Genomic DNA, 13895 nt, shown 5'->3' with positions numbered 1-13895 from the left:
AAAGGAGGTGGACTAGGAACCACAGGAGTGGAACTTTTCCTAGCAGTACACATCATATCTACGGGTGGGCTTAACTCGCGCAATTCAGTGTAACATAATCACGTGGAATTTCCCCAAAATTCAGAGATCAGACAAAATTACGCAAGTAGAGTAATCCTGCATTTAGCGCTATTTTATTAGCACAAACATGCAGGTGAGATGCATTTTGCGCTAAGAAAATAGTGCTAAATGCGGCAGAACATAAACAGCACAGCAAGCCGCCACTCGCTAAATGTGCTCTCGCAAGCGGATTTTTCTTCCCCCAAATTACTCTTAATTACTCAAGCAGGCTTAGTTGCGCTATTACCAGTAATTCCGAGTCAAAGAGTAACGCTGAATTAACAAAATTACTTTGGTGACTCTAACGTAATTGAAATCCCACCCAGGCCTAATCATATCCATAGTCTAGGACTCAAGGAAATGATCAGGTGTGGACTGGTTAAAAGGAATTTTTAGAGCAAGTGAGCCTGAGTTCTTCTCACAGTTCCACCAGACAATCAACTTCATGATCCAAGTGCCGCTACAACAACTCTTGCCACACATTTCTAATGTTCAAGAAAGGTGAAGGTCCATGCGTGAGCGCACTACAGAATGCATATAAAGTTGTACTTACCCACAACTTTGTAGCAGACTAAAACTGGTGTGGCATTGATATGCACAGCAGTCCTGCTTCTGCAGCCAGACTAGTTCAGCTCCGAATAAATTTCCTGCCTTGGCGTGGCCTGGGATTAACCTCACTGTGAATTTAAACTGGAGGGCGACAGCAGTGCACTTGTTTACCTGTATGCACAACATGCGCTGCCGAAGCAGCTGCACTGTAAACACAGCAGTCAGCTTTTAAAAAGCTGCAGCTGGGCTTTATGCCCTGTTGCACATATTAGTATTTACTTTAATGTGACGAGGCCCCTGGAGGATGAAACCAGCGACCAGACCCACATGAGGTAATAGAACAGTGTTCCAAAGGCAGTCATGCCCTGTGTGCAGTTGTATAGAGCCTCATTTGGGATTCTGTGTGAAAAGGTAGTTACAACCAGTGGCGGCTGGTGACTTTTGAAAGTGGTGGGCGTAAAAGTTGGGGGATGAGTGTTACATCACAAGCAAGTGAAGCAAGCGAGTGTGACCAACAATAGGGGCAATCAGGGCGGTCTCACTGTGAAAACTTTGAAAAAAAAGGGGCTTTTCAAGACAAAACTATTTTATGTGCAATTAGACCTGGGGTCGAGAATTTTAAAATGTTCTCGCAACTCATTCGTAAAACTGACCTAATTTTGTTCACAAAGGTACCTTTTATAGTTTGCACTGGCACACATTTAATTGTAAGAGAAGCATAAAAAAGCCATTGAATGCCATTAAGCACAGTTAGGGGTCACGTGATATGGGATATATGAAGGGAATAGATTTGATAGGAAAAATGAGAAGCATCGGTTAGTTCCTCTCTACAACACAGTGAGATTGGCCTTTTATTAAATTAAACAATATTTACAATAGAATCGCTGCGTACACCCCCAGGGTTAGGAAAACTGAAGGTGTAGTCACCACCTGTTTATGAATCTCTTCCAAAAGATGCACTTCCAGCGCATTTGAGACGGTTATGGACACAGGGTGGAGGCTGCACACATGATCCACCCCTGTGCATCTGAACATGTTCTAGACATGAAGTTACTGGGACAAATGGTCTACTCAATGTTCATGTGAGCAGGTTATGGACATGGGGTGGGGGCTGCACACATGATCCACCCCAGTGCATCTGAACATGTTCTAGACATGCGGCTGCTGTGGCAAATTGTCTACTCAAAGTTCATCTGAGCCAGTCATGGACTCGGGTGCAGGGGGGCAAATCGGATTCAGTCAACAGCCTAGTGTGCCACTTTACACCAATCACCACTCTTGACAAATCTCTAAGGTTGCACAGCTTGGTCAATGTGCCAGCTCGAGTCACAGCGCTATCAGCGCCAGTGAGCCCAACCTAAACAAGCTTACCGCCAATCTGGGGAGCGTGCTCAGTAAGAGATTTAAGACAGAAATAAGGAGTTCATATTTTAAAGAATTACATTCTAATAATTGTATTTTAGAACAAATGTAGCATCTTACTCTCTGCTGTACATAACTCAAACGTGTGCATTTGAAAACATTGGGAGTCACACTGGCCTGAAAAACACCCAACGCTCGTGGCTTATCCCAAGATTTTTTGTACTGCAGTTTTAGGTAGCGAACGTGTTGAGTTATTTACATGATCACCAGTTACATTTCACAAGGTCACATTCATATTTTTAGGCATTTTAAGATTACGTAATTTTGCCAAAACCACAGGATATTGAGCTGACGCCAAAGACTTGGACATTGTTCCCCAGTTGCAAAGTCGACAACTTTGGCCATAATAACACATCCCAACTTCTCCCCTACCTACGAATATGAATGACTGTACAAAAAAACCATGAGACTGATCATAAAATCATGAGTATTCTTGAACCAAGTCCAGCGTGAGCAAAAAATGTTGAAATATTGATCTAAACAAAAGGCTGTACTATCCCAATGTTTCTATTTTAATTATGAGTCGGGTCTAGAAGGGTTTGGCTCTTGCTGCTACAAGTGGCGTGTATTATTGATGACGTAGCTCTGAAATGCTTGCACCAGACCAGTTGTGATCCGTAGACACTTGCACGTGGGAGATCATTGTGTTTATACTAAAATGCTGCCTCGAGCCTCACTTTGCGCAGACATGGTAAACGAAAGGTGATGTTCTGGTGGTATTGCCACATATTCTATGTTATAGCAGAGGTTCACTCTTGGGTGCTGCAGGGTACTTCTCTGATGTCCATCACAAGTCCAAACATGACCAACAGCCTAAAGTTAGGTTAAAGTCTGTGACCCGCCCCATTTTCTTATCCTTAATGTGTTTATTTTTCTGAGCTTTCCCTTTTTGCGGCCTGTCAGGAAGAAATCCACACAATGTTGAGTTGTTCTGTCGAGGAGCCTTCAAGAAACAAACCACATTTAAGTCTAATGAGACTTTGAGATGATTAAGAGACTAATCATTTCAGTTACCTCTCTTTCGTCTCTGGATCTGTACGGATGCCGACCGAAGCCTGGCCACAGCTGTCCCTACAGTAAGCGGGCCGAGACTTGTCGGGACGGGATCTCAACTACCGCCAGACCTGGTTGCACGCGCTCAAAGTGTGAGCGTATGATGCGTGAGATGGCGATTGCTCCCTTCACTTCTCTGCTGCGTAATGCCGTCACTGGGGCTGTGCATGAGAGGGAAGCAGCGCCATGGCGTCACCATTAAAGAAACATGACCAATCACTAGGTGGCATTGAAATAACGTCACAAAGTGATTGGTCATTCTTTAATGATCTGGCCGCTGTGCGGCTTTGAAAGCACAGCCCACGAGGACAGGCTGTCTGCCCAAACCAATCCAGGCTTTCCTCTCATACTTAATCCTGAAAGAGAGCCAAACGAAGGTTCGTTTGGACAGGTGAACTCAGCACTCCCAAAGAGACCAGGAGGGCTGTGCAGACCCTGGCTCCTAAACACAGCGCTGGTTCTTGTCCTGAAGTGCGCATGTCGAGTTGGATGACTGTCCCATCTGACATGTGCACTGGACTTCATGCTGCCTGCATTACCAATCACCCACATTGGCTATTCCTGCCGCAGCACGGCCCTGCCCCCGCAGGCCACACTTCCCCAGCCCAGTACACTTTGCATAGGACTCAGTTTTTATTTACATTATGATACTGATGCCTCCACTGGGGGAATGGGAGAGTGGAGCAATGCCCTTACACCCAAATGGGAAACCGCCCTAGTTATAACAGTTGCTATGGCATAACATACTATTTGTTGGTCTTCGTGGTGTGTAATAAAGAAAGAAGCCTATGGGAATGCCATCAGCTGATGTTCCTATTGACCACCAGAAGATTGGCACTGTTTTGATTTTCAGTAGAAGTCAGAAATTGTTAACCTCACCAGTAAGTGTACGGAAAAATGTCTGTCATATGCAGCACTCCAACAGTATGAAAACAAAAACGTAGAATAGAAAAGTGGCCATTTATTTACGAACATGAAATACTACAAAATAATTGATGATATTCTAATAATTTGTTTTTTCCACAAAGTATTGAAAACACAACATAATTGATAATATCATGCAGTTCAAGCCTATTGGCTACAGTGAAATATTCAAAGCACTGAATGGCATCATCTGACACGTTCTTTCTTTTTTCTCTTGCAGTGGCTGTTCCTACGTCAGAGCCCCCCTCTGACCCCAAGACCAATGGGCTTTACCCAGCCCACCGACTCTCTGTTGCCTCGCGGGTCACTGTGGTCCCCAGCATGGACAACACCTCCTCCGGCTTGTATTCGGTCATGAAATGGAAGACAGTGCTCGCAATCTTTGTGGTGGTGGTCGTCTACTTAGTCACGGGGGGCCTGGTGTTCCGCGCTCTCGAACAGCCTTTTGAAATAAGTCAGAAAAGCCGGATCAGTCACGAGAAGGCAAACTTTCTGTACGGCCACTCATGTGTAACCATGCAGGAGTTGGAGGCGCTGATTCAGGTTAGTTATGATCCCTCTGCTTCCTTATGAAAAACATATGGCTGAATTTATTAAATGTTCCTAAGACGTAAACAAACCCTAGATAATGATTTTATTTCCAATTCTATATTGTATCTTGGAGTCCATAGCCAGACTTAGTTAGCCAAACATACATTTTAGGATCACGGCTTACTAGCAACAGTTTGGCAACAAAGCTGATGGTATGCAAAAGTCACTTTGATGAGTCTCTCTTACGTATTGGTCTTACGTGGCTGGGAAGGAAACTTGTAACTCTAACAAAGAATAACTGCATTTGAAGAGTTTTCTTGTGTGTTGTTGAGTCTCTGGTGAGTTCTGTAGGTCGATTTGTGGCACGCGATTCATTTTTAGGTCTAGCCTATCCAATCTGTCAGGCCGTGGAAGGCCTATTGTTAGCTTACCAAGAACTTACAGTGAACTTAAAACCAGACCGCTGCTTTTCATTCCTTGTCCTTATTGTTCTTCTCATTTGCTTGTTTTTTATTTGATAGCTTGCCTTGCCATCTTGGATTTGTCCCTTCCCTGGACCGTAGCCTCTGTACTTGTGTCTTTATTGGTGCTCATGTTTAGGGACTATTTTTTTCTTTTCGCCTAAGCTTTCCATGAGAATGCATGTGTTTTCAGGTTGTCTCCTTCATTTGCTTGTCTCCCTCGTGCTCCATGTTTCTTTCTCTCGTCTACTTGCTTCACTTCCCCCTGCAATCCCTGTTGCGGTGTCTCACCTATGTGCTTCTCTCCTTTTTGCTTCATGTTACTCCTGCCCATTCTTTCTCTCTTTGGCCTGTGTTGTTCCCTCTCTTGTGTGAGTCACCCTCACTCTTCTAGTTACTCGCTCTCTTGTTTTTCATTTCCCTTCCTCCCCATCATCCTTACCCAGCCGCTCCTAGGGTGCCCCCTCTTCTATTTTTATTCCCAATAAATGAACCCGTATTTTGCGTGAATTTTGTACTCAAGGCCATGCCTCAACAGGGGCGTAGCTTGGCCAGTAAGACTCGGGGGTGGGGTGAGCTTCAGATTTTCCAACAATCACATTGGCCTATCATGTTAATCGAAATATGTGAAGCAGCGCATGAGGGGGGCCTAAGGGCCAGTGGAAAGGGAATGGAGTGCGGATTGTGAAGAGGTACTTAAAACAAAGTATTTTTTAAAGTAACCATGTTTTAAGATCTTAAAAACAGAAATGAGGGTGTGTGTGTGTTTTTGCCTGTATGATCATTTAAAAACTTCAGGTGAATCCAACAGACACCTCACTGTACTCGACTGAAAGCTCCTGTGCCCACTATTTCTTAAATCATACATTTATTGGGGTTGGGTGTAACACCCTAAACACCCCCCTTGAAGCTACACCCCTGTTCCTTAAGTAAAATATACATACAGAAGACTGTCTAAAAGATTGAGAAGATTTTTGTAACCAAGGTCACTCCTCAAGTACTCTTTTGAGACAGTCAACCCTGCTACATGCATTGTACAGGTATCTCGCATGAATTTCTATGCTAGAGCATACCTAGTGCATAGTTTTCTCCACGAAAGAGTCCACTCGTAAGTCGCATACTATACATAATATTTGTGGGAAGTAGATGTATTAACCATGGAAAAAATGTTACGTTTTGCCCACTGCTGGTGCTAATCTAATAACGGTGTATAAGAAGAAAGCCAAGCCCACCTCTTCTAATTATTGCCGCCTCGTTAGTCTGATCATTCTTTCCACGACAGCTTAAAAAACTTTATTACAACAATTAGTTACTTGAGCAAATGAGAACAATATAATTCCATTAACCCAAACTAGGAATACAAAATAATGTTCACAATATTCCACCCACACAATGACTGTTACACTCATGGCATGTAGGCTATTCAGCTTGGGTGCCCTACCATCGTGGCACGCGCTTATTGAAATGTACATGTTTGTTGTCTAGGATTTTAGCTGGCGCATTCTGCAGTCACTTGTCAATAATACATAATTACATTTGTATTAGTACCTCTCTTAAGATAAGAACTGACGTACAAAATATTTCCTCGCTCTATAGGAGTTTGAAAGGGTTAAGATGGGTTCTCACGCCTCACTTTTCAATATCCTCCTGATTGATCTTGACACAGTGCTTATACAAACCAAATAAAGCCCTTTCACATTATGTACATTTTCTACACAGTCTCTTTATTACTTAGACATTACTGTCTTCTTTGACTCTATTACTATTGGTCTAAAAAGGGCTTTGACCTCCCTTAATTTAAATTCCAAGTAAATTACTTTATATTCAATTTGAATAAGATAGGGGAGATGGCTTTTGGCTCTCTTTCGAATGCTCTGGATGTTGGTTGGCTTTTGATGTCACTGTACTGAAATGTCTAAATATTGCTACCCAGATATCCTTCTTGACACAAATATATATTTGATCCTGTTAGTTGGCTAAAGGAATAAATCATTAGATACTTTGAGAACATAATCAAGTTTGATAAGAACTGTGGGACTGCATGATTAAACTCCTAAACGTTATATTTGACTAAGGGTTATCTGGCTTTGATATATGGAACTCCCATTTTGGTTAGCATTGTTCCCCAAAAGCATCAATGTAATTGAGAAACTTTCAATACTTGTCTTAGGAACCCCATGGGCTAAGGTTTGTGTTTGTCGTGCGGCTCAGCTGGTCACCGAGTTATATTTTTTCCAGTTGGTGAGTGAAAAATTGACCAAATATCTTCTCATATGAATTTACCTCTTCTTTTACTTACAAGTATCTGATACGATTCCAAATCACAGCATCTTCAAGTAATTCTTTAAAACAAAATCAAATTGAAGATAAGCCTTTATTTGAATAGAGGAAAGTATGAGCTGAAACCACTGCTTAGGTATTACTAGATGGCCTAAAATAACTTGGAGATGAAACAATTGTGCTTAAAGTTTATAACAACTCAGGATGGTAGGTGGTTGCTCATGTAATTCCCACTTAGACACTAACCAGTCTTTTCAAATGGAAGGTCTTTGAATGGGAGATTTCCAAACATTGATGCGCCAAAAACACTTTGAAGCTTGTGTAGAGTTCCACTTAAAAAAGAGAAACACATTGCAGGGTAATAATGCTCTAACCTCCTCATTTTGACTTTTGAACAAAAAATAAGCAAAAATATAATGTGAAAATTCCACAGCACATTTTAGTGCATTTCCCTGCATAACGTTACTATTAGCATTTTGCATTTGCTTTTGGTAAAAGCACAGTTTTCACTTGTGTTATGTATAATTAACTCACCATTAATATGGTGTTACTGCATCACGTGCAACTTTACCACTTCTCTAATCACATTTTTCCTGTTTGCACACAGGTTTAAATGATGGGCATATTTCATTAAAGCTACTAGTGCACTACTCTGTCACTACCACCCTTAATGATCACTCAGTTTCCCTTTCTCCAACCTTGGGCACAGTCACTGATCAGAATGCTCAGTGGTGTTGAATGCCTGCTGTATTACAGGTAACATTTTTGAATTGACCTACGGAAGACTCAAGACCTCTTTTAGGGTTGGACACAACGAAAAATCTGCCAACAATCATCTGCATACATGGTATCAACCCAACTCTTGGTTACCTTGCCTCTTTCTGTGGTGTGGAACCGCTATGCTTCTGTCAGCTTAGCGGTCACAGACTGAATCCCTGGCTCTGCCACGAGAAACACCTTCCCTGCAGTCAGCTGCTTGCATTTGGCTGTCCACATGGCACAGAAGGTCCACCTTTTAGTGTGGGCCGTTCAATATTAAATCTACTATATTTTTTCCTTCACAAGGCTGCCATCCACATCAGGAAGGTCTTAAAGAAATAAACAATTACTAACCGCCTTGCACTAGGAAAAATCTCTCAGTGCATAAAAACATTGTTTTAGAGTTTTCTAAACGCAGAATTCCACTTTTGGAGTTTGTCTATGAAATTATTTTACATTGCTGAGTGGCCTGCTATAGTGGGCTTGACTGCATTGTGCTGGTTTTCAGCCATGTCAGCGGAAACACTTGCGGCAAAAAATGCCCACCGACCAGCAGTGCCCGATTAAACCCTGTGGACCCCCCTAGGCAGTCGAAATTTTGCCCCCCCTTTCCAATTATCTCCTAATACGCTTTTAATTTTACCAACCAACAAATTTAATAAACCACTACATTACATGATTACAGTATTTTCTCGATAAAGTCTTTAACGTAAAGTTTTTGTTTCTTGGAGTTGATTCATAAAAAAAAAAATCTTTTGGAAACAATTTAAGAAAGCTTGATTGTAATTTTCCTTCAAGATAAATCAATATTATTTTGATCCGTTGTTACAGGGCTCCTAAATGGAGTGGGGACCATAGGCCGGTGCCGACTTTGCCTATTTGGTAATCCGGAACTGCCAGCCAGGCAGGTAGATAGGAATACTGCAGACTGATGGTACAGGGCACTCAGAAACATCCTCAGGGAAGAGCAGATGTGGGTATTTGGCAGCTGATATGTTGCTGAAATGCCTGTGCTTTTTAAGGCGGGATGTCCAACATCATGTCTGCCATGTTTTTTCTGTCTCATGTTCTTGTATGCATCTACTAGCAGTCCTGGCATGAACATTACGAATATGCTCCTGCTGTGGTGGTGGGAACACATTCAGTGAAAAATCTTTCCTACTAACTCTCCAGGAAGTGACAATATAGTTGCCCCAGGGTTGGCAGAGGTGGGGTCTCCATCACCCCATTAGTTTGGCATCCTGCCTGTCATTATCTAAATCTATCCCCTTGGGGCCTAATTTAGAATTGAGTGATTAGGGCTAATCCTACCTTATCCTGGAAGAAATGCTACCTCCATGATAAAATACACTGTAGAAATGTGTTTCACCAAAGAGACAGCCTCTTGGACGAAGAACCAATTCTGATTGGAATATGAGAATTGTTGAGTAGTAATAACATACACCATAAAGCACAGAGAGAACATTTAGTTTGTAGTGCATGTTTCAGGATTGGTCAATGTCATCAATATTTCAGTCCAGTGAGCTATTCTGAGGATGAAATGATACAAGCTAAGTAAGATAAGATGGAGGCCTTGGCGATGATGAGGCTGTGCAAATGCATAACACAAACAAGCGCACACAAAAACAATGTCTGAAAATGAAGAACTGCACCCCTGAAGTAGCACATATTCGTTGTGCGCTGTTATTGATATTAGTGGTCAAAATGGCTCCACTATAAAGGCGCTGTGTAACTTGAACTGTGGTGACTTATTGCAATAGTAATGCATTTCTATTGTCTGAACTGGAGTCCCCATTTCTCAAAAATATTCATCTCTATGTTAATGTGAGATGTGCAGAGTGTCCTTGCGGAATAGTGATCACCCAATTCTGTCAAATATATCTGTCCCTTTCTCCCACTGTGCCTCTAATGTCTTCCCTTAATAAAACTCCAAAAGCCCGGAGGGTTTACAGCTTCTAAAATAAGTGAGGCAGAAAGAGAAAATAGGAAAACTTGAATTGAAACACATTTTCTTTCACACTCCAATGTGGCTGTTTAATTTCAACGCAGAGACTCTGTTCAGTTACTCTTTTTAAATGACACATCTAAGCATTTAGATGTCCCAATTTATTCCCAATTCCTATATAGGTCATCATAAAGTTAAATCATTTTTATGGGGCACACTTTTCAATGACAAAGGCAACAATGCTACTAAAACTTTAATTCTGTTACTATTCATCAAATAGAAATCTAATATTGAAATTTAAAATGCATGAGTCCAACGGAAACGTGAACCAAAACACATTACAAGAAAATGCATATACCATATAAAATACATTGTTATTGCTGAAAAAGAACCTAGACCGTGAAGTAATATATAATACAAAAATACATATAACAATATTAAATGTATCATTTTAAGAGCAAAATGTATTCGTGTATACACTTAAAAAAGTGATCCACTTCATCACGTGTTGGCCAGCAGACAGAATAAGCATTAGCAAAGCCAATAGGTCTAGCTTGCCTTATTAGCCCTCAGTACGATATTGATAAAAGCCAGCTGCTTTTGATTAATTTTGTTCATTAACAAAAAGTGTTGGTGTGTAACGGAAATACGTTGTTGTATAACCTAAAAAGTGATACATTCCGTTTGTTGTGCAAAAAAACGAAATATTTTGGTATGTATACACACATAGAAATGTTTAGATCTAGAATGGCCTATGTCCAGGAAAAAATAAAGATGAATGATGTTACAATGATGATGAGGATCCTCAGTGTGATTGTTATTATTATTATTGTTGTTACAAAAAAGTGGCTCTTGATTTCAGGTACAAAAACAAACAAGAAATGTGGAATATTTGCAAATAATGACAAATCCTAAAATTCTGTTAAGCCTGTTTGCTTGTCTTTATTTCTATCATTCTTCCTGTCTCTGCTGGTCTGTCCCATTTTGTCTCATCTGCTTGACTTTTCTGCTGTATACTTTACTGTCTAGTGTTTGTGTATTTAGTATTATTGTGCGTATCTCTCTTTTAGCTACTATTTTTCTCTATCCCCTGTCATTCACTTATTATTTCTCCTTTGTGTGATGTCTCTCTGTCCCTTCTTTTGTACTTTCGATATTTTTCCAATCTCTTTTTCTCCATTCGACCATCCCCGCTCCTTCCGTCTCTTTCTTGGATATACTACTGTACAATATGCAGAACCAGATTAGCGAGAGAGGTGTCTTTAAATATTCATTCCTGGTCAGAAGCCTCAACTGGACTGCACACATTTCATCATCAGCATTCCCCACTAAGTGACACTCTCGGAGTCGGGAATGACCTCTAAACACATCTCATCTAACTCCATTTGCAAGAGTGCATATCCGGAAACACTCACAAGAGTTAATCCAATCAAGTAGCCGCTGGAGCTTGGTTTAAAGCTTCAGCTGTCACATTGTACAGTACCTGGCTCATTGTTTGCCTTTTCTACAATGTACACAGGGGCTTACCATATGCATTGGTATGTATTTATACACCTCTGTAGGTCTTATTCTGCTCATGAAGGAAATGCCTGCTAGGCACTGAGAATCTTTTAGAAGTCCTGGTTGTAGATATGAAATATATTGACCTCATAAAAATCTTCCAAAAGTTTGATTTTAAATTCAGATAGTGGCACTCTTGGCTAAGTGGCTAAGTCATTGAAGTAATTCGCGAGTTATTCGAGTTGTTCTTGAGCTATACCTTACAAAAGTCACCCCTGACCCGCCATGTGATATTCAGGTCTGATTCACACCGCATAACTCAGCTGAAATCTATTCGACTGTATAGAGTTTGGATCACAGTACTTTACATTTCCTAAAACCATTTCGTTGACTTACATTTCCACTCGACAGGAGCCTATTTGTCTCTATGATACCCTAATCAGATCTATTTTGGTTCGATGAGATGTATAGGTGTATTTAATTACAAAATCTTTAATTCTGTTCTGATCATTCCCTTTTGCTCTAGTTAGACCTACTCATTTCTACCCACCCCTTCACCCTATTAAAGCGTACTAAAGTCTACTTTACAAGGATAAAGTGATGTATATATTCATTCGCTCTGCTGAGATTCATTATCATCATCTATTTTACCCTGTTCCATTTTACTTATTTATGAGTTTTATAAAACCCTGCATATTAACTTTCGATTACTTTGGAGCTCTTTAACTCTGCTTCAGTTAAATGTAACCTATCTTACCTTAAATTATTGTGCCCTATGGAGAGAGCTGTCTGTCTAGGCCTTTAACGCTGTGCTATCTATCAGTCGATAAAACATGTGTCCCTGAAGCAGGAGACTAAACTAGTCTGTGTGAATTGTGATGAATTATCTTAGTGGTTCACGTATGAGGTTAGTGAATCGTTTACATATCTTCTAGAAAAGCAGAATTGCATGTGTGTGAAGCAGAAGGTGTTAGCAGGTGCTGTTGGTTACCAAAAAAGACAATTAATGGCTAAATATTATGTAGGCGGCGTTGAGCTTGTATATGCCAGAAGCTCTGTCTGCATGTGCTTTGTTGTATAATAGGGCATGGGGTCTCCTAGTGAAGTGTGCTGTTGTGAGCATGTTGTGAGTGGTGTTCTGGATGTGTGTTCAATGTTTCCTCTAAAGGGTATTGATGGATGTTGCATGGCAGAGAAAAAACACTGAAACACAAGCTATTTAACTGGGAGTCCTATTGTAAGGAGGGAGACTTCATGCGGGGGGCGAAATGCTGCCAACCACTGAGAGGTGCCAGGACTGTGGTAGGGCAGCTAGTGCCCATGAGTAACACTGGGATTCTGTTCCTGCTGCCACACTGTGCCCTGGTCAGGGGCGTAACACAGGCCCCCGCAGGCCACGCGGTGCGGGTGGGCCCCACTCCCTTCAGTAAATAAAGGGGGCCCCGGGCCCCCCCTCAGCTCTTCAGTGAGAGCTTGCTGTGAGAGAGAGTTGCGCGGAAGCAAGCCTCTCTCCGTCTCCTCTGAAGCAGGTGCTGCAGCCTGCCCTGAGCCCCTCCCCCTCGCCCCCTCCCGCTGACTGAAGAGAAATAATGTAACAAGTTGCAATGTTTCTCTTCAGTCAGAGGGAGCGAGGCCGGAAAGAGGATGGGGGTGGGGGGCCCCAGAGAGCAGGGGGCAGCACAGAGCACTGCTCGGGGACCCTGACAAGGTTTGAGAGTGGAGTCGACAATTCTGTGGAGTTGACAATTAGGGCACAGAACTTAGGGCTTGTAGTCCTAAGATGGCCGCCTGGTAGGAGCTCTTGTCCGGAGCTCCTAGTGCTTGGGATCCCTTTCTCGGAATTATCCCAGTTAGCACTCATCATTCGCGAGGAACGCAACTCCCACAAGTAACTGGATTGCAACCTGAAAGTAACTGGATTGAAACGTGAAACACCCGTACCTGAATTGCGGATGGCTCCAGCTTGCTGAGGGTCCGTGGGCGCGGTCAGTGGCCCGTGATCGACCGGGATGCTGTGGGCGTCAGAGAAGCACTGGTCGGCTGGGACCCCTGCCACTTTCACCGGATCATCGGCGAAGCCCAAGACGGTGGGTTAGAGCCTGCTGTGGCTGCTGCGGTCGCCGAGGAGGCTGGTCGTGGTCAGTGATCCGTGATCGACCGGGAGGCTGTGGGCGTCGGAGGAGCACTGTCGTCTGGGGCCCCGCCACTCTCATCGGATCTTCGGCGGTGCCCCTGACGGTGGGTTGGAGCCTGCCGTGGCTGCTGCAGTCACCGAGGAGCGACCTGACATGAGCCCCCGACGACCCGCAGAACAGAGCGAAGCGGCGGGACCCCCCTGCGGAGAGTGCTGACGAGGAGGCGGCAAGCCCTGG

The 13895-nt window shown here is 42.6% G+C and overlaps 1 protein-coding gene and 1 long non-coding RNA gene across 2 annotated transcripts in view; one reads left to right on the top strand and one right to left on the bottom strand.

Moving 5' to 3' along the window:
• LOC144782739 (uncharacterized) overlaps positions 1 to 3244 on the bottom strand; it is a 108747-nt gene extending 105503 nt beyond the window's left edge. Inside the window, exon 1 of the long non-coding RNA XR_013601234.1 lies at positions 3085 to 3244. This is a non-coding gene — a long non-coding RNA (uncharacterized LOC144782739). The remainder of the gene's footprint in view (positions 1 to 3084) is intronic.
• KCNK10 (potassium two pore domain channel subfamily K member 10) overlaps positions 1 to 13895 on the top strand; it is a 434219-nt gene that overhangs the window by 192176 nt on the left and 228148 nt on the right. Inside the window, exon 3 of the mRNA XM_078660013.1 lies at positions 4268 to 4590. Coding sequence (XP_078516139.1) covers positions 4268 to 4590 — 323 coding nt within the window. The remainder of the gene's footprint in view (positions 1 to 4267; positions 4591 to 13895) is intronic.

This window comes from Lissotriton helveticus, chromosome 9 (genome assembly GCF_964261635.1).
Source record: "Lissotriton helveticus chromosome 9, aLisHel1.1, whole genome shotgun sequence".
NCBI classification, from domain to species: domain Eukaryota; kingdom Metazoa; phylum Chordata; class Amphibia; order Caudata; family Salamandridae; genus Lissotriton; species Lissotriton helveticus.
This window is presented reverse-complemented; position numbering and strand designations above follow the sequence as displayed.